This window comes from Oncorhynchus mykiss, chromosome 8 (genome assembly GCF_013265735.2).
Source record: "Oncorhynchus mykiss isolate Arlee chromosome 8, USDA_OmykA_1.1, whole genome shotgun sequence".
Taxonomy (NCBI): Eukaryota; Metazoa; Chordata; class Actinopteri; order Salmoniformes; family Salmonidae; genus Oncorhynchus; species Oncorhynchus mykiss.
Window position 1 is genome coordinate 46,914,618 of NC_048572.1, and position 23,735 is coordinate 46,938,352.

At 41.7% G+C, this 23,735-nt stretch overlaps 1 protein-coding gene across 1 annotated transcript; it reads left to right on the forward strand.

Moving 5' to 3' along the window:
* The first annotated feature begins 1,527 nt into the window (after nucleotides 1-1,527).
* On the forward strand, nucleotides 1,528-17,284 carry LOC110529968 (tetratricopeptide repeat protein 19, mitochondrial). The gene is made up of 10 exons (XM_021612667.2): nucleotides 1,528-2,044; nucleotides 2,313-2,404; nucleotides 4,144-4,254; nucleotides 4,437-4,475; nucleotides 7,800-7,856; nucleotides 8,147-8,208; nucleotides 11,191-11,285; nucleotides 15,383-15,537; nucleotides 15,799-15,961; nucleotides 16,520-17,284. The coding sequence occupies exons 1-10, from the start codon at nucleotides 1,777-1,779 to the stop codon at nucleotides 16,684-16,686; spliced, it is 1,209 nt and encodes a 402-aa protein (XP_021468342.1). The 5' UTR covers nucleotides 1,528-1,776; the 3' UTR covers nucleotides 16,687-17,284.
* The last annotated feature ends 6,451 nt before the right edge of the window (nucleotides 17,285-23,735 follow it).

The window sequence follows — 23,735 nt, forward strand, 5'->3', positions numbered from 1 at the left end:
TAAGCTGCACTGTTGTTTAGGGGCTCGTAGATAAGCATTTCACTGTAAGTTCTACAGCTGTTGTATTTGTCGCATGTGACTCATAAGGTTTGATTTGATTTGAACTGTTCAGAGGAGACTGAGTGAATCAGGCCATCATGGTCGAATTTATGCAAAGAAACCATGACTAAAGGACACCAATAAGAAGACTTGCTTGGGCCAAGAAACACAAGCAATTGACATTAGATGGAAATTAAATGAGAGATTTTTGGTTCCAACCGCTGTGTCTTTGTGAGACGCAGAGTATTTATTTATTTTTTAAATTGTCTTTATTTAACTAGGCAAGTCAACTAAGAACAAGTTCTTATTTACAATGATGGCCTATACCGGCCAAAACCAGGATGATGCTGGACCAATTGTGCACCGCCCTATGGGACTCCCAATCACAGCCGTTTGTGATAGTCTGGATTCAAACCAGGGTGTCTGTAGTGACGCCTCTAACACTGAGATGCAGTGCCTTAGACCGATGTGCCACTCGGGAGTAGGTGAATGGATGATCTCTGCATTTGTGTTTCTCATCATGAAGCATGGAGGAGGTGATGGTGTTGGGGTTCTTTACTGGTGACACCGTCTGTAGTTTATTTAGAATGCAAGGCACACTTAACCAGCATGGCTACCACAGCATTGTGCAGCGATACCCCATCCCATCTGGTTTGGGCTTAGTGGTACAATAATTTGTATTTTAACAGGACAATGACCCAAAACACACCTACAGGCTGTGTAAGGGCTATTTGACCAAGGAGAGTGATGGGGAGCTGCAATCAGATGACCTGACCTCAACACAATTGAGATGGTTTGGGATGAGTTGGACTGCAGAGTAAAGGAAAAGCAGCCAACAAGTGCTCGCATTATGTGGGAACTCCTTCAAGACTGTTGGAAAAGCATTCCAGGTGACTACCTCATGAAGTAGGTTGAGAGAATGCCAAGAATGTGCAAAGCTTTCATCAAGGCAAATGGTGACTACTTTGAAGAATGTAAAATGACACTTTTTTGGTTACTACATGATTCCATATGTGTTATTTTATAGTTTTGATGTCTTCACTATAATTGTACAATGTAGAAAATAGTCAAAATAAATAAAATCCTTGAATGAGTATTAAGTGTCCAAACGTTTAACTGTTTTGTACAGATAATTATCAGACTCGGGTTACAAACGCTGGTAAACACTCTAATACATTTCGTTAAAAACAATCGACACAAGTAGTGCATTGGGCCTTTACTAGTCTTGTAGTAGAGGACCAATTTACATGTCTTCAAGGCAAGCCATCGTTATTTTATTGTTGCAATGTTTAGAATCCTGTTGACCTTGAACGTGGAGATTCATTTCCGGGTTATGTTTTTTCATGGCCTTCAAAATAAATGCCCTCTATAATTGAAAACTTGGATTTATTCAATAAATAGGCTAAAATATTTGTATGATGAATAATATTATTGTAACTATAAGGTACAAATGCACTTTGTGTGGTTGATCGCTTTTTAATTTGATTTCCGGAAGTAACTTTTTTTTCTGCCTCAAACTTCCGACGAATTGTTTACGACTAGAACGTTTACCGCTTGTGTCAAATTAAAGTCTGAGTTGATTTTTCGTCGCAAATAAAAGGCAAACTTACGAAGCAGTTTATGAAAATTAACATGGCAGGTTAGCGTAATTTTATTGAAATTGTTGTGCTTTTTACTTACATTTTCCAATAACTGGATCCCTTCTAACCATTACCAACTGATGTTTTTATATATGATATGACGCTACCGGCTGTCAATCGTGCGCTCTTTGCTAATAGGAGTCAAATACAACTATTTATTTCAGAGGTCTTACGCAACCTGTCATTAAGTAGCCGATTCAATTTTAAGACGCAATCATTGCAATGTCTGAAAACGGTGACTTCTCAATCTAATGCTGTTACGGTGCACAGAAGGTCACAGCTATACCGGCGGATATGCGAAAGCAATGGGGATGAAAATAGTCGTGCTACGAGTAACTGGACTTATGCAATGTGGAGTGCAATTGGTAAGTAAGTTATTGTCATGTTAGATATGTTACAGTACTCTTCCTTATTGGGTGTAATTGTCAGTATTTTAAATTGCAGTCAAAAGGCTATCATCAATCATATTTTCCATTGATGTGCATATGATTTGCGTAGCTATGAGTGCTTTATGAAATGCAATTACAAGAACATGTATTTGTATTTCTACATGTGAATACTCATAACCGGCCATTTAAGTCATTAAGTGACATTAATGTTTTATAATGCATCCCTCCCTCTCCTTCGTGATAGCGTTTTCTCTCTTCAGCAAAGCTGAGGAGGACACCAGAACTGAGGCTCAGAAGAAAGAAGATGAGATCATTTTACTTTTGAAGAGAGCCAAGGTAGTTAATTGTCATCGCTGTAGGCAACTTTGAGAGCTGCACTACCGGTCAAAAGTTTTAGAACACCTACTCATTCAAGAGTTTTTCTTTAGTTTTACTATTCTCTACATTGTAAAATAATAGTGAAGACATCACAACTATGAAATAACACATATGGAATCATGTAATAACCAAAAAAGTGTTAGACAAATCAAGATATTTGAGATTCTTCAAATAGCCTCCCTTTGTCTTGATGACAGCTTTGCACACTCTTGGCATTCTCTCAACCAGCTTTGAGGTAGTCACCTGGAATACATTTTAATTAACATGTGTGCCTTGTTAAAAGTTAATTTGTGGAATTTCATTCTTCCTTAATGCATTTGAGCCAATAAGTTGTGCTGTGACAAGATAGGGGGAGTATACAGAAGATAGCCCTATTTGGTAAAAGACCAAGTCCATATTATGGCAAGAACAGCTCAAATAAGCAAAGAGAATTGACATATCATCATTACTTTAAGACATGAAGGTCAGTCAATTTCAGGAACTTTGAAAGTTTCTTCAAGTGCAGTCGCAAAAACCATCAAGCGCTATGATGAAACTGGCTCCCATGAGGACCGCCACAGGAATGGAAGACCCAGAGTTACCTCCGCTGCAGAGGATAAGTTCATTAGAGTTACCAGCCTCAGAAATTGCAGCCCAAATAAATGCTTCAGAGTTCAAATAACAGACACATGTCAACATCTGTTCAGAGGAGACTGTGGATCAGGCCTTCATGGTTTAATTACTGCGAAGAAACCACTACTCAAGGACACCAATAATAAGAAGAGACTTGCTTGGGCCAAGAAACACGAGCAATGGACATTAGACTGGTGGAAATTTGTCAATTTTAGATTTTTGGTTCCAACCGCCCGTGTCTTTGTGAGACTGGGTGAATGGATGACCTCCGCATGTGTATTTCCCACCGTAAAGCATGGAAGAAGAGGTGTTATCGTGTAGGTGTGCTTTGCTGGTGACACTGTCTGTGACTTATTTAGAATTCAAGGCACACTTAACCAGCATGGCTACCACAGCATTCTGCAACGATACGCTTTGGGCTTAGTGGGACTATCATTTGTTTTTCAACAGGACAATGACCCAACACACCTCCAGGCTGTGTAAGGGCTATTTAACCAAGAAGGCGAGTGATGTAGTGCTGCATCAGATGACCTGGCCTCCATAGTCACCCAACCCCGACCAAATTGAGATGGTTTGGGATGAGTCGGACCACAGAGTGAAGGAAATGCAGCCATAAATGGCTCAGCGTATGTGGGAACTCCTTCAAAACTGTTGGAAAAGCATTCCAGGTGAAGCTGGTTGAGAGAATGCCAAGAATGTGCAAAGCTGTCAAGGCAAAGGGTGGCTTTTTGAAGAATCTCAAATATAACATATAGTTTGATTTTGTATAGCACTTTTGTTTACTACATGATTCCATATGTGTTATTTCATAGTTTTGATGTCTTCACTATTCTACAATGTAGAAAATAGTAAAACTAAAGAAAACCCCTTGAATGAGTAGGTGTTCTAAAACTTTTGACCGGTAGTGTATGAAGCATGCTACTCTTTGCCAAAAGATGATATGCAATCTCATGAACCAAAAGTGTCAAGTCAATGACAATTTTTATTGCATCAATTCAGAGTGAACTGTTTATCTGTCAATGACATGTGTATAATGTCTTTCTTTACATTATGTCCGAGTAACATTGATGTGTCTTCTGTCCCAGCTCAGTATAATGCGTGGGCAGCTTCATGGAGCCAATGGATTCCTTCACCAGGCAATTGCGCTGGCCCACCAATCTCGCAATACACAAGCAATCATCTACACCTACAGCCTGGTAAAAGCCTTGATGATAAAAACAAATGTTTTTAAAGTCTCTTCTGTGCTCATGTTGTCAAGATGGAATAAGGTTTATTTTGCTTACGGAGGCATTTTTGTAAGTGTTTTTAATTTGTCATAGCAAAAAGGTTTGTATGAAAACTCTGCAGTAGATAATTTTATTTTCCCATGTCTCTACAGATGGCAAACCTTGCCTATGTCCAAGGTGAGCTGGATAATGTAAGTAATAGCAGAGGTTGCCATCTTTCTCGTTTCAGTGAACTATTTGCTCTCCCACTTTGGGTATTTACTTTTAAAGGCAATATGACAATGTCAGTCACTGCGTGGTAACTTCCTGCTGATCGAAATCAACAACAAAGTTGACTGCCACTATTTGCGCTTCCCTGTTTATGTATGCTTCAAAGGAGGGCAGAAATTAAGAGCCAATAGAGGAAGTCTTGGCATTTTTTATTTGTGTTGTCGATGTCTGTTAGCTAGAGGTCAAGGTGATGTCATATTGCGGAGTCTACCGTAAAAATAAATAATAATACATTTATTTTATATACAGTTGAGGTCGGACGTTTACGTACACTTAGTTTGGAGTCATTAAAACTAGTTTTTCAACCACTCCTCAAATTTCTTGTTAACAAACTATTGTTTTGGCAAGTCGGTTAGGACATCTACTTTGTGCAGGACACAAGTCATTTTTCCAACAATTGTTTACAGACAGATTATTTAATTTGTAATTCACTGTATCACAATTCCAGTGGGTCAGAAGTTCACATGCACTAAGTTGACTGTGCCTTTAAACAGCTTGGAACATTCCAGAAAATGTCATGGCTTTAATAGGCTAATTGACATCATTTGAGTCAATTGGAGGTGTACCTGTGGATGTATTTCTCGGCCTACCTTCAAACTCAGTTCCTCTTTGCTTGACATCATGAGAAAATCAAAAGTAATCAGCCAAGACTTCAGAAAAAAATTGTAGACCTCCACAAGTCTGGTTCATCCTTGGGAGCAATTTCCAAATGCCTGAAGGTACCATGTTCATCTGTACAAACAATAGTACGCAGGTATAAACACCATGGGACCACGCAGCCGTCATACCGCTCAGGAAGGAGCGGTGTTCTGTACTTTGGTGTGAAAAGTGCAAATCAATCCCAGAACAACAGCAAAGGACCTTGTGAAGATGCTGGAGGACACTGGTACAAACGTATCTATATCCACAGAAACAAGTCCAATATCAACATAACCTGAAAAGCCGCTCAGCAAGGAAGAAGCCACTGTTCCAAAACCACCGTAAAAAAGCCAGACTAAGGTTTGCAGCTGCACATGGGGACAAAGATTGTACTTTTTGGAGAAATCAGCTCTGAAACCAGATTGCATAGCGGAGAAGGTATGGTCAGTAATCTGTTTGTTGACTTGGCTTTCGAAGGCCTTAGAAAGGCAGGGTAGGATAGATATAGGTATGTAGCAGTTTTGGCCAAGAGTGTGTCCCCCTTTGAAGAGGGGGATGCTTTCCAATCTTTGGGAATCTCAGACGGCACGAAATAGAGGTTGAACAGGCTAGTAATAGGGGTTGCAACAATTTCTGCAGATAATTTTAGAAAGAAAGGGTCCATATTGTCTAGCCTGGCTGATTTGTAGGGTTCCAGATTTTGCAGCTCTTTCAGAACATCAGCTGACTGGATTTGGGAGAAGGAGAAATGGGGAAGGCTTGGGCGAGTTGCTGTGGGGGGTGCAGTGCTGTTGACCGGGGTAGGGGTAGCCAGGTGGAAAGCATTGCCAGCCGTAGAAAAATGCTTATTGAAATTCTCAATTATAGTGGATTTATCGGTGGTGACAGTGTTTCCTATCCTCAGTGCAGTGGGCAGCTGGGAGGAGGTGTTCTTATTTTCCATGGACTTCAGTGTCCCATACATTTTTTGAGTTTGTGATGCAGGAAGCAAATTTCTGCTTGAAAAAGCTAGCCTTGGCTTTTCTAACTGCCTGTGTATATTGGTTTCTAGCTTCCCTGAAAAGTTGCATATCACGGGGGCTGTTCGATGCTAATGCAGAACACCATAGGATGTTTTTGTGTTGGTTAAGGGCAGTCAGGTCTAGAGATTCTACATTTCTTGAATGGGGCATGCTTATTTAAGATGGTGAGGAGGGTCTTTTTTTTTTTTAAAGCCAGGCATCCTCTACTGACTGGATGAGATCAGGATACCCCGGCCAGGTCGATTAGAAAGGCCTGCTCGCTGAAGTGTTTCAGGGAGCGTTTGACCGCTGACCCATTACGAATGCAGGCAATGAGACAGTGATCGCTGAGATCTTGGTTGAAAATAGCAGAGGTGTATTTAGAGGGCAAGTTGGTTAGGATGATATCTATGAGGGTGCCCGTGTTTACGACTTTGGGGTGGTACCTGGTAGGTTCATTGATAATTTGTGCGAGATTGAGGGCATTAAGCTTAGATTGTAGGATGGCCGGGGTGTTAAACATGTTCTAGTTTAGGTCGCCTAGCAACACAAGCTCTGAAGATAGATGGGGGCAATCAGTTCACATATGGTGTCCAGAGGACAGCTGGGGGCAGAGGGTGGTCTGTAGCAGGCGGCAACGGTGAGAGACTTGTTTTTAGAGAGGTGGATTTTTAAAAGTATAAGTTCAAATTGTTTGGGTACAGACCTGGATAGTAGGACAGAACTGTGAACTCTGAACTCAGAATTTAAAGGCAATGCTACCAAATACTAATTGAATGTATGTAAACTTCTAACCCACTGGGAATGTGATGAAAGAAATAAAAGCTGAAATCACTCTGCTATTATTCTGACATTTCACCTTCTTAAAAAAGTTGTGATCATAACTGACCTAAGACAGGACATTGTTTTTCACAATTCTTGACATTTAATCCTAATAAAATAGTTTTTAAATGTATTTGGCTAAGGTGTATGTAAACTTCCGACTTCAACTGTAGCTCTTTTCATTACAAACAATCTCAAAGACGCTTTAAAAACAAACATATGTAGGGGTTTGGCAGTTCATAGTTGGTCTTCCACAGCTTCAGATGTCTAGGCAGTTTGGAAAGGCATTAAGTCAGTTGGTGGCTTGAGTGGAGGGAGCATCAATGATACAGACGGGTAGGGAGACAACGTCAGTCAGATAATGGTAGACAGGCCCGGAGCTCTTCATCAGGCACCTTGTCTCCTTTTCCAGAAGTAGGCTCGGTCATCCACTATCAAAGCGTAGCACCCACCTGGGTAATGTTTTGGCGACTGTAAAAGCGGCAGAAAAGACCAACACACTTCGACAATAGTCTGGAACGGGCGAGCCTCTGCCATTGCCTCACATCACAGTCCCCACATCCTTCCAGGAACCGGAACAGGTGGAACAAAAAGCCAGTGATGTGAAGCCATTCAGTTTTACTAAGCTCATAATGCATTAAGTATATTCTTAAAGAATCAATAGTATATAATTAATTGAAATGACCATTGAGCAGAGGTAAATATGCTAGATTGTACCATTTAAAAAATATATTTGGTGTTTTGCCTACTTCCAGTGGTCACCCCTGTGCTCTTCTCCCCCAGGCAGAGAAACTGTTCAAAGCGGCCATGAGTTTCATGTTGTCCGGAGGAACACCAGAGGTGAGGGTTGGTCATGTGTTTAAGTAATAGGTTAATAGAAGAGGAATGTTGTGACAACTGGACAGTAGAGTCACTGTGGCATCTTTCTGATTTTGAAATGAAGAGGATAATCTGTCATTTTACATCTTTTGTCAATCTGAACAAAGGAAGACTGTCTGGAATAAATAGGCTTTGGCTCATTCTGTTTCAAAATCATTGGTGTTGAATTGTTGTGGTGTATGTTGCGTTGTTGTCTAGACACTCAATGCTATTGCTACTTCAGTTTTTATTCCTTTTCCTTCTTTTCAAAGGACGACAATGGGGTCATTGAGATGTCCTTGAAGCTTGCTACCATATATGCCGGCCAGAATAAGTAAGTGGACTTCAAAAGTGGAGCAATTGAATCAATTTCGTTATTTTACAACCAAACGTACACTACCGTTCAAAAGTTTGGGGTCACTTAGAAATGTCCTTGTTTTCCATGAAAACATGCATGAAATTAGTTGCGAAATTAATAGGAAATATAGTCATGATGTTGACAAGTTTATAAATAATGTTTTTTTTTATTGAAATAATAATTGCTTCCTTCAAACTTTGCTTTTGTCAAAGAATCCTCCATTTGCAGCAGTTACAGCCTTGCAGATCTTTGGCATTCTAGTTGTCCATTTGTTGATCTAATCTGAAGAGATTTCACCCCATGCTTCCTGAAGCACCTTCCACAAATTGTATTGGCTTGATGGGCACTTCATACCATAAGGTCAAGCTGCTCCCACAACCGCTCAATAGGGTTGAGATGCGGTGACTGTGCTGGCCACACCATTATACACACCAGCTGACTGCTTCTTCCCTAAATACTTCTTGCATAGTTTGGAGCTGTGCTTTGGGTCATTGTCCTGTTGTAGGAGGAAATTGGCTCCAATTAGGCGCCGTCCATAGGGTACGGCATGGCGTGGCAAAATGGAGTGATAGCCTTTCTTCTTCAAGATCCCTTTTACTTTACCCTGTGCAAATCTCCTACTTTACCACCACCAAAGCACCCCCAGACCATCACATTGCCCCTACCATGCTTGTCAGATGGCGTCAAGCACTTCTCCAGCATCTTTTAATTTTTTCTGCATCTCACGAATGTTCTTCTTTGTGACCTGAACACCTCAAACTTAGATTTGTCTGTCCAAATCTTCCTCTGTTCAGTGTCTGTTCTTTTGTCCATCTTAATCTTTTATTTTTATTGGCCAGGCTGAGATATGACTTTTTCTTTGCAACTCTGCCTAGAAGGCCAGCATCCTGGAGTCGCCTCTTCACTGTTGACGTTGAGACTGGTGTTTTGCGGGTACTATTTAATGAAGCTGCCAGTTGAGGACTTGTGATGCGCCTGTTTCTCAAACTAGACACTCTAATGTACTTGTCCTCTTGCTCAGTTGTGCACCGGGGCCTCCCACTCCTCTTTCTACTCTGGTTAGAGCCAGTTTCCGCTGTTCTGTGAAGGGAGTAGTACACAGCGTTGTACGAGATCTTCAGTTTCTTGGCAATTTCTCGCATGGAATAGCCTTCATTTCTCAGAACAAGAATGGACTGATGAGTTTCAGAAGAAATTCTTTGTTTCTGAGCCTGTAATCGAACCCACAAATGCTGATGCTCCCGATACTCAACTAGTCTAAAGAAGGCCAGTTTTATTGCTTCTTTAATCAGAACAACAGTTTTCAGCTGTGCTAACATAATTGCAAAAGGGTTTTCTAATGATCAATTAGCCTTTTAAAATGATAAACTTGGATTAGCTAACACAACGCACCATTAGAACACAGGAGTGATGGTTGTTGATAATGGGCCCCTGTACGCTAATATAGATATTCCATAAAAAAATCTGTTTCCAGCTGCAATAGTCATTTACAACATTGAATGTCTACACTGTATTTCTGATACATTTGATGTTATTTTAATGGACAAAAAATGTTGCTTTTCTTTCAAGAACAAGGACATTTCTCAGTGACCCCAAACTTTTGAACGGTAGTGTATATATTTTTGCATGTAAATGGAAGGTTTTAGAAGTGTCCGGACACTGTTTTTGTTGTTGATTTCACTTGTTTTTGACCAACTTATGCCAACGAGCGATTCACTTCCTCATCCTCGTTGTGCAGTACGGGGGCTCTGAAAAAAACTGAACAAATGCTCCAAAAACACCCAAATACATCCTTTTAGAAAAGCAACATTTCTTCATACATTGATACAGGTATTTAGATATTGTACATATGAAATTGTGTAATTCTGAACTTTATCCGCAACGTTATATTTCATTTTGTGGCAACTCGAGTTATACCTTTCCGTCTATTCTAGCAGCAGGCTACACAGAGAATGAAACAGCTGGATAGGGAAAACGCCTTGAGTCGTGCCCAAATTGAACATTAGGAGGCACATTTGCTTCAAATTCCATTTAATAGATGTAAATACGTTTTGGATAGTAGCTAGCCAGCTTAGTTGAAGAGTGCCGTATACACCATTAAATAGGGTTTCAAGCCAAAGCCAAGCTTTTAAGTTGAGAAATCATTTTCTGTGGTTGGCTATAGTCAGATGGGCAGTATTTCTATTACATGTATTTGAAATAATTATTTGAATTACTTCTGAGTATTTTGTATGTTGTATTACACTGGATTTAACTATACTCAAATGTATTTTGTAACAAGATACTTTCGAAAGCTATAATTTGTTTTTTCAAAATAGTTTTATTTTCTCTTTTTTTTATTTTTATAGTGGTTCTCAATTTTGTGGCCCCTTTCACCCTACATTGGTATCGAAAGTCTGATGGCATGATGGTGTGGTAAGAGAATCTGCTAAATGAACTAAATTTAAGGACTATCCATTGCGCACTACAAATGAAGGTCATTTCCATTTGAGCCAACATAGGCAGCGTTTACCGTGTGCTTTGCAGTTCATTTATTTTTTGGGTCATTTAGCAGACACTCTTATCCAGAGTGACAGTGTATTCAACTAAGGTAGATAAACAACAACATATCGCAGTCGTAGCAAGAAAGACGTTTATGTAACCGTTACTGAGAATGTTGCTGCTGTTCGGCCGGCAACTTGCAAATGTATTTCAAAATACTAAATACATGTATTTTAAATACAATACTTTTGAAAAAGTATTGTTTGTATTAAAAATATTTTATTTTGATAAATTGGTCATTTGGGTATTTTGTGGTTGTATTTTGTCATTTTATGCCCATCCCTGGTTATAGTCCTGTAGTAGTATATTATTATAATGTGACTAGATTTCACGATCCACCCCCAAATTCTACATATCACAGTTCACCATGTATGATGTGTAACCTTATATTAATTGTATGTTTTTCTTTCTTCTCAGGAATGACCTGGCAGAGACTGGTTTCCAGTTTTGCACTGAATCCCTTGAAGCCAAGTTAGAGAAATTCAAGGAACTTCCCGCTGAGGAACAGTCAGGTATCTAATGACCTAACCATCAAATTTTTATTTTTTGCTGTAATAGCATAAGATTCTATGTTTTGTGGGTGTGTGTGTGGCACAACTTCCTAATGGTCCGCCACACTGATCCTCAACAGGGGGGCCCCACAGGGTAGCGTGCTCAGCCACCTCCTGTACTCCCTGTTCACCCACATCTCCAACTCAATCATCAAGTTTGCTGACAACACAACAGTGATAGGCCTGATTACCAACAACGACGACACTGCCTACGGGGAGGTGGTGAGAGCCCTGGCGGAGTGGTGCCAGTAAAATAACCTGCACCTTCAAGACTGCTGTCTTATCTACATAATCATTGAACACTGGTCACTTTAATAATGTTTACATGCTGTTTTACCCACTTTGTGTATATGCTGTATTCTAGTCATGGCACATCCTATATATACTACTGCTATACACACCTTTTACTATTCACGTACTGTCCATACTGTATACTCACATTTACATAAGTACTCAGACCCTTTACTCAGTACTTTGTTGTACCACCTTTGGCAGTGATTACAGCCTCAATTCTTCTTGGTATGACGCTATAAGCTTGGCACATCTGTATTTAGGAAGTTTCTCCCATTCTTCTCTGCAGATCCTCTCAAGCTCTGTCAGGTTGGATGGGGAGCGTTGTTGCACAGCTATTTTCAGGTCTCCAGAGATGTTCGATCGGGTTCAAGTCCGGGCTCTGGCTGGGCCACTCAAGGACATTCAGAGACTTGTCCTGAAGCCACTTCTGCCTTGTCTTGGCTAAGTGCTTAGGGTCGTTGTCCTGTTGGAAGGTGAACCTTAGCCCTAATCTGAGGTCCTTAGTGCTTTGGAACAGGTTTTCATCAAGGATCTCTCTGTAGTCTGCTCCGTTCATCTTTCCCTCGACACTGACTTGTCTCCCAGTCCCTGCCATTGAAAAACATCCCCACAGCATGATGCTGCCACCACCATGCTTCATTATAGGGAGGGTGCCAGGCTTCCTCCAGACGTGACACTTTGCATTCAGGCCAAAAAGTTCAATCTTCATTTCATCAGACCAGAGAATCTTGTTTTTTATGGTCTGAGTATCCTTTTGTTGCCTTTTGGCAAACTCCACGTGGGCTGTCATGTGCCTATTTTACTGAGGAGTGATTTCTGTCTGGCCACTCTACCATAAAGGCCTGATTGGTGGCGAGCTGCGGAGATGGTTGTCCTTCTGGAAGGTTCTCCCATCTCCACAGAGAAACTCTGGAGCTCTGTCAGAGTGACCAGATTCTTGGTCACCTCCCTGACCAATGCCCTTCTCCCCCAATTGCTTAGTTTTGGTGGGCGGCCAGCTCTAGTGTTACGAATCCCTTTGGCCCGGCAGTCTAGAGGGGATGGTAACAAGACCCGTAACATAACTCATGCAAAGTGTAATAGTGACAGTAACGGTGCGAACAAAAAAAACAGACAACTTAATTACTGTCAAACACTCAGGGTTTATTTGAAAACACACGGTAAAGGGGGGGCAGGAAAAGGGCCGTGTGGTGGGAGGTGTGTCTTCTGATTAGCGACTGATTGGGGAATGATGATTGCCACCTGTGAGGAGGGGAGAAGGAGAGAAAAGAAATACACACACAGAATATTTGTATCCGTAACATATAGGAAGAGTCTTGGTGGTACCAAACATCTTCCATTTAAGATTGAAGGCCACTGTGTTCTTGGGGACCTTCAATGCTGCAGAAATGTTTTGGTACCCATCCCCAGATCTGTGCTTTGACACAATCCTGTCTCGGGGCTTGGTTTTTGCTCTGACATGCACTGTCAACTGTGGGACCTTGTATAGGTGTGTGCCTTTCCAAATCATGTCCAATCAATTGAATTTACTACAGGTGGACTCCCAAGTTGAGACATAGCTCAAGGATAATTAATGAAACAGGATGCACCTGAGCTCAATTTCGAGGCTCATCGCAAAGGGTCTGAATACACAAATGTCTAAACCTGTTTTTGCTATGTTATTCCGGACATTGTGTGGAGATTGAGGACATTATTTATTTAATACATTTTACAATGAGGCTGTAACAAAATGTGAAAAGAGTTAAGGGGTCTGAATAACTATGCATACAGTTGAAGTTGGAAGTTTACATACACTTAGGTTGGAGTCATTAAAACTCGTTTTTCAACCACTCCACAAATTTCTTGTTACCAAACTATAGTTTTGGCAAGTCGGTTAGGACATCTACTTTGTGCATGACACAAGTAATTTTTCCAACAATTGTTCACAGACAGATTATTTCACTAATAATTCACTGTATCACAATTTTAAAAAATGCATTTTACCTTTTTTATTTAGCTAGGCAAGTCAGTTAAGAACAAATTATTATTTTAAATGACGGCCTAGGAGCAGTGAGTTAACTGCCTTGTTCAGGGGCAGAAGGACAGATTTGTACCTTGTCAGCTCGGGGGTTCGATCTCGCAACCTTTTGGTTACTAGTCCAACGCTCTAACCACTAGGCAACCCTGCCGCCAAATTCCAGTGGGTCAGAAGTTTACATACACTGAGTTGACTGTGCCTTTTAAACAGCTTGGAAAATTCCAGAAAATTATTTAATGGCTTTAGAAGCTTTTGATAGGCTAATTGACATCATTTGAGTCAATTGGAGGTGTACCTGTGGATGTATTTCAAGGCCTACCTTCAAACTCCGTGCCTCTTTGCTTAACATCATGGGAAAATCAAAAGAAATCAGCCAAGGAAAAACATTTTTAAACCTCCACAAGTCTGGTTCATCCTTGGGAGCAATTTCCAAATGCCTAAAGGTACCACGTTCATCTGTACAAACAATAGTAATCCGGTATAAACACCATGGGACCACGCAGCCGTCATCCGCTCAGGAAGGAGCGGCGTTCTGTCTCCAAGAGCTGAATGTACTTTGGTGCGAAAAGTGCAACTCAATCACAGAACAAAAGGACCTGGTGAAGATGCTGGAGGACACTGGTACAAATCATACTTTTTGGAGAAATGTCCTCTGGTCTGATGAAACAAAAATAGAACTGTTTTGCCATAATGACCATTGTTATATTTGGAGGAAAAAAGGGGAGGCTTGCAAGCCCAAGAACACCATCCCAACCGTGAAGCACGGGGGTGGCAGCATCATGGGGGTGCTTTGCTGCAGGAGGGACTGGTGCACTTCACAAAATAAAGGGCATCATGAGGAAGGACAATTAAGTGGATACATTGAAGCAACATCTCACGCCACTTATTGTGGGAAACTTGTGGAAGGCTACCTGAAAATTTTGACCCAAGTTAAACAATTTAAAGGCAATGCTACCAATTACTAATTAGGTGTATGTGAACTTCTGACCCACTGGGAATGTGATGAAAGAAATAAAAGCTGAAATAAATCATTCTTTCTAATATTATTCTGGCATTTCACATTCTTAAAATAAAATGGTGCTACATACGACAGGGAATTTACCTAGCTTACCTACGACAGGGAATTTTTACTAGGATTAAATGTCAGAAATTGTGAAACTGAGTTTACATGTATTTGGCTAAGGTGTATGTAAAGTTCCGACTTCAACTGTGTACATGCATACATATATACAATACCATTCAAAAGTTTGGACACATCTACTCTTTCCAGGATTTCTTTATTTTAACTTTTTTCTACATGGTAGAATAATAGTGAAGACAAACTATGAAATCACACACATGGAATCACATAGTAACCAAAAAAGTGTTAAACAAATCAAAATATATTTGAGATTTTACAAATAGCCACCTGCCTCAGGCAGGTGTAGGTTGTAGGGCCAGTATCGCGATACTCGTTAGTATCGTTGCAAGGAAACGAAACACGATGCCCATTTAACATCTTTAGGAAAACAGCCCTAATGTTGTCATCCACAGTCACGTGTTTATTTTCCAAGCTATAGCACACAATACTTTACATTCAGCAGATTTTTAAAGGACCAAAGAATTTGGTCTGCTTCATGTGATGTGATCTTCTGAAAAGTTGTGAAACCTTGCTTTTGTATGTGCATTCAACTTTCGTGACCCTTCCTTTTGATATTGAGCTTGTTTGCTGACTGCAATCCCTCCTCGTGTTTCTCCCTCTTTTCAGAGGAGTTGCGGATGGAGACCCGGCTGCTGCTGGGCCTGACCTTGGACTCCCACGCTCGCTACATGGCCGCCACACACCGCCTGAGCCGGGCGGCACTGGACTACAAGCGAGCCCTTCTGATCTGCCAGGAAGAGCAGGGAGAGACCCACCCACAGGTACCAGTTGTTAAATGTTTAGGCATTTTAGATAGAGAACGCCTGTTTTTGTTCTCTCCACAGAGTTTAATGGATTATTTTAAAATATATATCTGAGTTCAAATGTTTTCTTTGTTTATTGCAACGTCACTGAAATGAAGAAACAATGTTTATACAACCTATTGGAACGTAGTGGGTTGAGACCTAAAGACTTACCGTCACCTCTACTGTGGTGTTAAAGACAATTGACAAGAAAGTAATATTCTTCTTGGTCTTCTACAGTCGCTGGTGCTGCTGAGTGACCTGGCCACCATCCTGGACCTGCAGGGCCGCCACGATGAGGCCCTGCCCCTGGTAAAGCAGGCCGTGGAGCTGAGCAGAGAAGCCGGGCACCCTGACCAGCACGTGTTGTTGGGAAACATGGCAGGCGTCCTACTGCACAATGGTAAGGAGGACTAAAAATGAGGACTGAAATTCTAGGAGTGCGTTGGTTTCCTCTTTCCTCAACACAAATCAGTTTTCAATGTCAAAACATTAACTTTTTATTGAGAATTACTAAATTAATGTAGCTCAGTTGGTAGAGCATGGCTTTTGCAACGTCAAGATAGTGGGTTCGATTCCCAGGACCACCCGTACGTAAAAAATGTGGCATGTATGACTAAGTCACTTTGGATAAAAGTGTCTAAATGGCATATTATATTTCTCTATGCACGTTATCCTTCTGGCACAGGTCAGTTTTATAATTTGGTGCAGCTGCATAAGTACAGGCATTAATATTAATGGATAACATTTTGTTCAAGGAGGTACTGCGAAGTCTTATCAATGTTAATATCAGAGAATATGTCTGTCGTGTTCATTACGGCATGCAACAGAAAACGTTTAACTATTTGTAACAGAAAATAAAACTGAGTTTCTTATTGGAGAAACCCAATTCTGAATTCAGTCTGTTTTCGTTAATTTCATGTTAAATGAACACAATCTTTGTGTGTTCCTCCTGGTCCAGGTCTGTTTGAGGAGTCAGTGAAGCTGTACAAGGAGGCCCTGGCTCTGGCCCAGTCTGCAGGAGATGAAGAAGCAGTAGAGCAGATCCGGGAGGGGCTGAAAGAGGTTGGCAACAGGAGGAAAGCAAAGAAGGCGGAAACAGAAGCCCCCAAGACTGAGACCGACTGACCAGTTGGATCAACCAAACAAATATTAACACAACCCCAAGCCATCTCTGAACATTTCTGTTTGCAAATCTGAAGGGACTGAAATTAGATGGGTCATGTATGCACAAGATACGGAGCACATGGCTTATACAGTAGCTCAGGAGGAGAAGGAGAAATGCAATAACACAATCACACTGTTTAAGACAACAGTTTATCTTTCTATGGGTATGCAACAATCTCATCTGTGAAACCCTGTCATGTTTTGTCTGTAATGTGTGAAATCTCACTTCAATGAGGTGTTCTTTTGTTGTCAGATTGGCTCAAGATGTAAGGGGAAAGACTCTGAGCTAAAATAAGTAAGACAAAGCTGGAATTCAGTCAAAGGTATGTTGTTCGACAAGCGTATTGCACATTTACTTTTAAATTGCTGCTCCTTTATATTTACTCTTGAGACAACATCCGCAGCGTTTATCCTGAATGCTATCTCTTTACAAACGTCGGGGAAAATGCAATTTGTTGACAATCCGCTTTTGATTGAATCCCAGCCTGAATAATGGCATCTTAGGAGAATGGCAAGTCATGTGAATGACTATAAATAAAACTGTGTAAGACATGTACAATTTATGTGTATACAACACAATAATTTCATACAGACTTGAAAGTGACATGGGACTTAACTGTCAGCTTCAAGAGTGAAATGCCAAATCAGTAATTGTATTATTTTCCCTTTGTGTGAACAACCAAGATATAACATAAGGCTGAGGCTGCGGGTCCAACTTTTCTGGACCCCGCTTTCCAGCGGCTGGGGTCCTGTGGCTTCTGCGCATGTAGGGGATTCTGTACTTTGCCCACAATCTCTGCTCAACTTGTTGATAACCCCCCTTCACATTTCGCACTGTCAATCGTGAATGATAATTCTTAAAATTTTACAGGTGAAACGTCCATGCTGCATCTGCATACCGACGATTTGGTGTAAATCAGTTTCATGGGGATACAGTGCATTCGGAAAGTATTCAGACCCCTTGACTTTTTCCACATTTTGTTACGTTACAGCCTTATTCTAAAATAGATTAAAAAAAATAATAATAATCCTCAGCAATCTACCATCAATTCTCCATAAGGACAAAGCAAAAACAGGTTTTTAGATTATTTTTGCAAATGTAAAAAATATACAACTGAAATATCACATTTGCATAAGTATTCAGACCCTTTACTCAGTACTGTGTTGAAGCACCTTTTGCAGCGATTACAGCCTCAAGTCTTGGATATGATGCTACAAGCTTGGCACACCTGTATTTGAGGAGTTTCTCCCATTCTTCTCTCCATATCCCCTCAAGCTCTGTCAGGTTTGATGGGGAGCGTCGCTGCACAGCTATTTTCAGGTCTGTTTTAAATAATGCAAAAACACAGTGTTGGAGAAGAACGTAAAAGTGCAATATGTGCCATAGGATTGAAGTCATAAACAGCGCTGTGATTCAAGCATTGCTAACAGCTGCTGTTAAACGCAGTAAAGTTTGAATGAATGCTTATAAGCCTGCTGCTGCCTACCACTGCGCTATCAAATCAGACTTAATTATAATATAATAAATTCAGAAATACAAGCCTTAGTTTCTGGATTTGACCATATTAATGACCTATCATTTTCGAAAACAAAACGTTTATTCTTTCAGTGAAATACAGAACTGTTCTGTATTTTATCGAAACGGGTGGCAACCCTAAGTCTAAATATTGCTATTACATTGCACAACCTTCAATGTTATGCCATAATTATGTACAATTCTGGCAAATTAGTTAATTGTGGGGTATTGTGTATGAATGCAGCAAAACAAGAAATGTCCCTTTTTCAGGACCCTGTCTATCAAATATAAGTCATAAAAATCCAAAAAACTTCAGATCTTCATTGTAAAGGGTTTAAACACTGTTTCCCATGCTTGTTCAATAAACAATTAATGAACATGCACCTGTGGAACGGTAGTTAAGACACTAACAGCTTACAGACAGTAGGCAATTAAGTTAGGACACTAAAGGGGCCTTTCTACGTACTCTGAAAAACACCAAAAGAAAGATGCCCAGGGTCCCTGCTCATCTGCGTGAATGTGCTTTAGGCATGCTGCAAAGAGGCATGAGGACTGCAGATGTGGCCAGGGCAATAAATTGCAATGTCTGTACTGTGAGACGCCTAAGACGGCGCTACAGGGAGACAGGACGGACAGGTGAATGTCCTCGCAGTGGCAGACCACGTGTTACAACACCTGCACAGTATCGGAACATCACACCTGCGGGACAGGTACAGGACGGCAACAACAACTGCCCCGATTTACACCAGGAACGCACAATCCCTCCATTAGTGCTCAGACTGTCCACAATAGGCTGAGAGTGGCTGGACTGAGGGCTTGTAGGCCTGTTGTAAGTCAGGTCATCACCGGCAACAACGTCGCCTATGGACACAAAACCCACCGTTTGTGCCCATAGGCGACGTTGTTCCCGGTGATGTCTGGTGAGGAATACCAATTTGCTTTTTTAATGTTTAATTATTTTTTTTCAATGAATAGTGACTAGCCTCCACTGGTGCATTATCATGTTGAAACATGAGGTGATGGCGGCGGATGAATGGCACGATAATGGGCCTCAGGATCACGTCAAGGTATCCCTGTGTATTCAAATTGCTATTGATAAAATGCAATTGTGTTCATTGTCTGCCAATACCATAAACCCACCACCCAACATGGGGCACTGTTCACAATGTTGACGTCAGCAAACCGCTCATCCACACAGCACGCGCGATCTGCCCGGTACAGTTGAAACCGGGATTAATCTGTGAAGAGCACACTTCTCAGTGTGCCAGTGGCCATCGAAGGTGAGCATTTGCCCACTGAAGTCGGTTACGACATCGAATTGCAGTCAGGTCAAAACCCTGGTGAGGACGACAAGCACGCAGATGAGCTTCCCTGAGACAGTTTGCAGAAATTCTTCAGTTGTGCAAACCCACATTTTCATCAGCTATCCGGGTGGCTGGTCTCAGATGATCCCGCAGGTGAAGAAGCCGGATGTGGAGGTCCTGGGCTGGCGTGCTTACACGTGGTCTGCGGTTATGAGGCAGGTTGGACATACTGTAAAATTCTCTCAAATGACATTGGAGGCGGCTTATGGTACAGAAATGAACATTAAATTCTGTGGAAACAGCTGTTGTGATGTGACTCTCAATAGATGTGATGACTATTATTTATCGAATAATTAGCTACTGTGTTTGTAACTGGATTAAATTAATCATGCAACAATTAACTCATTAGGAGAGTTGTTTTTCCCGGGCACCACGGGAAAAGTTGTTTACCGGTAGTTTCCCGAATGAACTCAAGTCACATATGAATCATTTCCTCATATCAGTCTCATTCTGAATGTCACAGACATCTTGAATCTGCACAAACCTGAGTCTTACTAATTATTCCGTGCCACACATTGATTTGATCATTTATTTACTAACAAACTAAGTGAAAACACAGGATACACACACACACACACACGGTATAGGTTATTGATTTAATACAATGACAACAGGTCCATAGCGGACTAACACAATATGACACTTGTTACACAAGATGGAGAGTTAAAGAGAAGCAACACTTGGATAAATTTGGGAACTACGCTCACAGTATCCCACACATCCTAATACCTTGCCCCGAACCACCGCTCTTATGGGTAAGAAGTAATGCATGTATTTACGTGTTGAAGGTCTTTGTTGGGTATCTCTGTTGGACACAGGCCTTCGTGGAAAGGGTTCCGCTTGGTGAGAAGGGCTCGATTGGGCCGCCGCCTTTGAATGTCCTTCATTCTCAGGTGTAAGGCTCTGATTGTCCACGAGGTCACAATGTCCTTCTTAGTTGTCTGTTTACTTGCACTCGTTCTAGAAGAGTGGACTTCTGAGCATGGTTAATCAGTGTCGATGATCCCCAGAATGGTGATGAGAACAGTGTAGGTGATGATGATTTGAAGGGAATAACAGGATGGTCCTACTTAAATTCACTTTCTTAGATACAGTACTTAGAACAGATACTCAACCGTAACATTGAATGTTAGAGGCTACTTCGTCTTTTTCAACCTTGTGTTGATTTCCAGGGTCGTGACTAATGTAGACCTAGCTGCAGCTTGTGGTCCATTTAATCTGGTATGTTTATTCTTAACTCCATCGTTTATACCCTCGGGTAGAAAGGGAGTGTTTTCGTCATGCTGACAAGGCAAAGTATCATAATTACTATGAACTCATTAGAGAACTAAAATCACAATCCTATCATCACAAAAACATTCTTCATCCTTGATATTTTCTACACCACGTAAAGGATATACACAGTTTAAAAGTTCAAGTTACAATGTTTTCATTATAACGTCTTTATACAATTTTTTATGTCATCACAAAATACATACATTTTCCATATTCCATCTCTCATCATTATCAACATTTGGATGTTGAAATATATTGTCCCAATGTTCATTGTTGGATGTTGAATTTTTGGGCGGCAAAATCTTCTGTAACAAAGAGTCATTCCATTCACCCATACTAGAAACCAAAGGAATCGTCTGCTGCCTACAATTTACGATCGACGTGAGGTGTCGTAAACCCCCATATCAACCTGATCTCTGGATCCTCACAGGAGAGTCATGACACAGCTCTGGTGGACATTCCTGCAGTCAGCATGCCAATTGTACGCTCCCTCAACTTGAGACATCCAAGATGGCGTAGCAGTCGGACGTCTTGTCGTGTCCTGTCCCTTGTATATATCATATTTTTCTTCGCATATCTTTTAAAACATTTTGCTAAACCTCAACTTCAAAATACTCTCCTGCAACCCGCCTCACCCAATGTAGCGTGGATCTGCTTTTTTTTCCTAAAGTACTTATATTTACTTCGGATCCGGAACCCCTCAACTGAAGCTAGCCAGCTAACTACCAGCAAACCATTGCTAGCGGTCATCAGCTAACTGGTCATCAGCTAACCTTTAGCTCGGAAAGCTCTCGCCAGTTCGAACAACGCGACTCTAACCAGAGCATAACGGACCTATTTTTTTATTTTTATCCCCGGATTCCCACCGCAAACGGAACATTTTCAGCTGGATCTTCACAACTAGCTAACTAGCTAACCGCAACCCCGGATGATTACTCCTGGCTAGCGTTTCCATCCACTTAGCTTGAAGCTAACCCGGCCAGAGCTCCTGTGCTACCACCGAAGCATACTCCTGGGCTACAATATCCGGACCCACGACCGGTCTATCGATGTCACCGCATGAAGAGGCATAAACAGACTCACCCCATCGCGACGTCCCCCAAAGACTAACTTTCTAGCCCTTGCTATCTGCTTGCTTGCTAATTCGGCCTGCTAACTGCTAGCTTGTTTAGCCCCGGTCCGCTAACTGCTACCTTGCTCAGCCCCGGCCTACTAACTGTTAGCTTGTTAGCACAGGCCTGCTAACTGTCTGAATCGCCGCGTCCCCAGCCAGCCCAACCACTCACTGGACCCATATTTACTTTCAATCTCTTTTCGATTTTTTATTCGATTATACCTTCCGGTAACCTGCCTCACCCAATGTGATACGGAATCGCTATTATTTGTAATTTTTAGAACACATTCAAGAACCTCCAGAAGCGAACCAGCTAACTAACTACAAGCTATTTAGTAATTGTTAGCAACTGCTAGCGGCTTTACCTTCTGCACAGCCAGCCAGTGTTTTTTAACCTGGATAATACTCACCAGTCCCATCCACCGCTGCCCCCTGGACACTGATCACTTGGCTACATAGCTGATGCATGCTGGACTGTCCATTAATCACGGTACTCCATTCTGCTTGTTTATGTTTTATCTGTCGGCCCCAGCCGCACTCAGGCTCTGTGTGTAGTTAATCCGACCCTCCCTGCCTAGTCAACGCCATTTTACCTGCTGTTGTTGTGCTAGCTGATTAGCTGTTGTTGTCTCACCTACTGTTTAGCTAGCTCTCCCAATTCAACACCTGTGATTACTGTATGCCTCACTGTATGTCTCTCTCAAATGTCAATATGCCTTGTATACTGTTGTTCAGGTTAGTTGTCATTGTTTTAGTTTACAATGGAGCCCCTAGTTCCACTCTTCATACCCCTGATACCTCCTTTGTCCCACCTCCCACACATGCGGTGACCTCACCCATTACAACCAGCATGTCCAGAGATACAACCTCTCTCATCATCACCCAGTGCCTGGGCTTACCTCCGCTGTACCCGCACCCCACCATACCCCTGTCTGCGCATTATGCCCTGAATATATTCTACCATGCCCAGAAATCTGCTCCTTTTACTCTCTGTCCCCAACGCTCTAGGCGACCAGTTTTGATAGCCTTTAGCCGCACCCTCATACTACTCCTCCTCTGTTCCGCGGGTGATGTGGAGGTAAACCCAGGCCCTGCATGTCCCCAGGCACCCTCATTTGTTGACTTCTGTGATCGAAAAAGCCTTGGTTTCATGCATGTCAACATCAGAAGCCTCCTCCCTAAGTTTGTTTTACTCACTGCTTTAGCACACTCTGCAAACCCTGATGTCCTTGCCGTGTCTGAATCCTGGCTCAGGAAGGCCACCAAAAATTCTGAGATTTCCATACCCAACTATAACATTTTCCGTCAAGATAGAACCGCCAAAGGGGGAGGAGTTGCAGTCTACTGCAGAGATAGCCTGCAAAGTAATGTCATACTTTCCAGGTCCATACCCAAACAGTTCGAACTACTAATTTTAAAAATTACTCTCTCCAGAAATAAGTCTCTCACTGTTGCCGCCTGCTACCGACCCCCCTCAGCTCCCAGCTGTGCCCTGGACACCATTTGTGAATTGATCGCCCCCCATCTAGCTTCAGAGTTTGTTCTGTTAGGTGACCTAAACTGGGATATGCTTAACATCCCGGCAGTCCTACAATCTAAGCTAGATGCCCTCAATCTCACACAAATCATCAAGGAACCCACCAGGTACAACCCTAAATCTGTAAACAAGGGCACCCTCATAGATGTCATCCTGACCAACTGGCCCTCCAAATACACCTCCTCTGTCTTCAACCAGGATCTC

What these genes read in the sequence shown, in the direction of transcription:
- LOC110529968 (XM_021612667.2), top strand. Translation starts at nt 1,777, where the DNA reads ATGACGCTACCGGCTGTCAATCGTGCGCTCTTTGCTAATAGGAGTCAA. An exon ending in AGGGAGAGACCCACCCACAG is followed by an intron (nt 15,538 to 15,798) that starts GTACCAGTTGTT and finishes GGTCTTCTACAG; the next exon opens with TCGCTGGTGCTGCTGAGTGA. An exon ending in AGGCGTCCTACTGCACAATG is followed by an intron (nt 15,962 to 16,519) that starts GTAAGGAGGACT and finishes CTCCTGGTCCAG; the next exon opens with GTCTGTTTGAGGAGTCAGTG.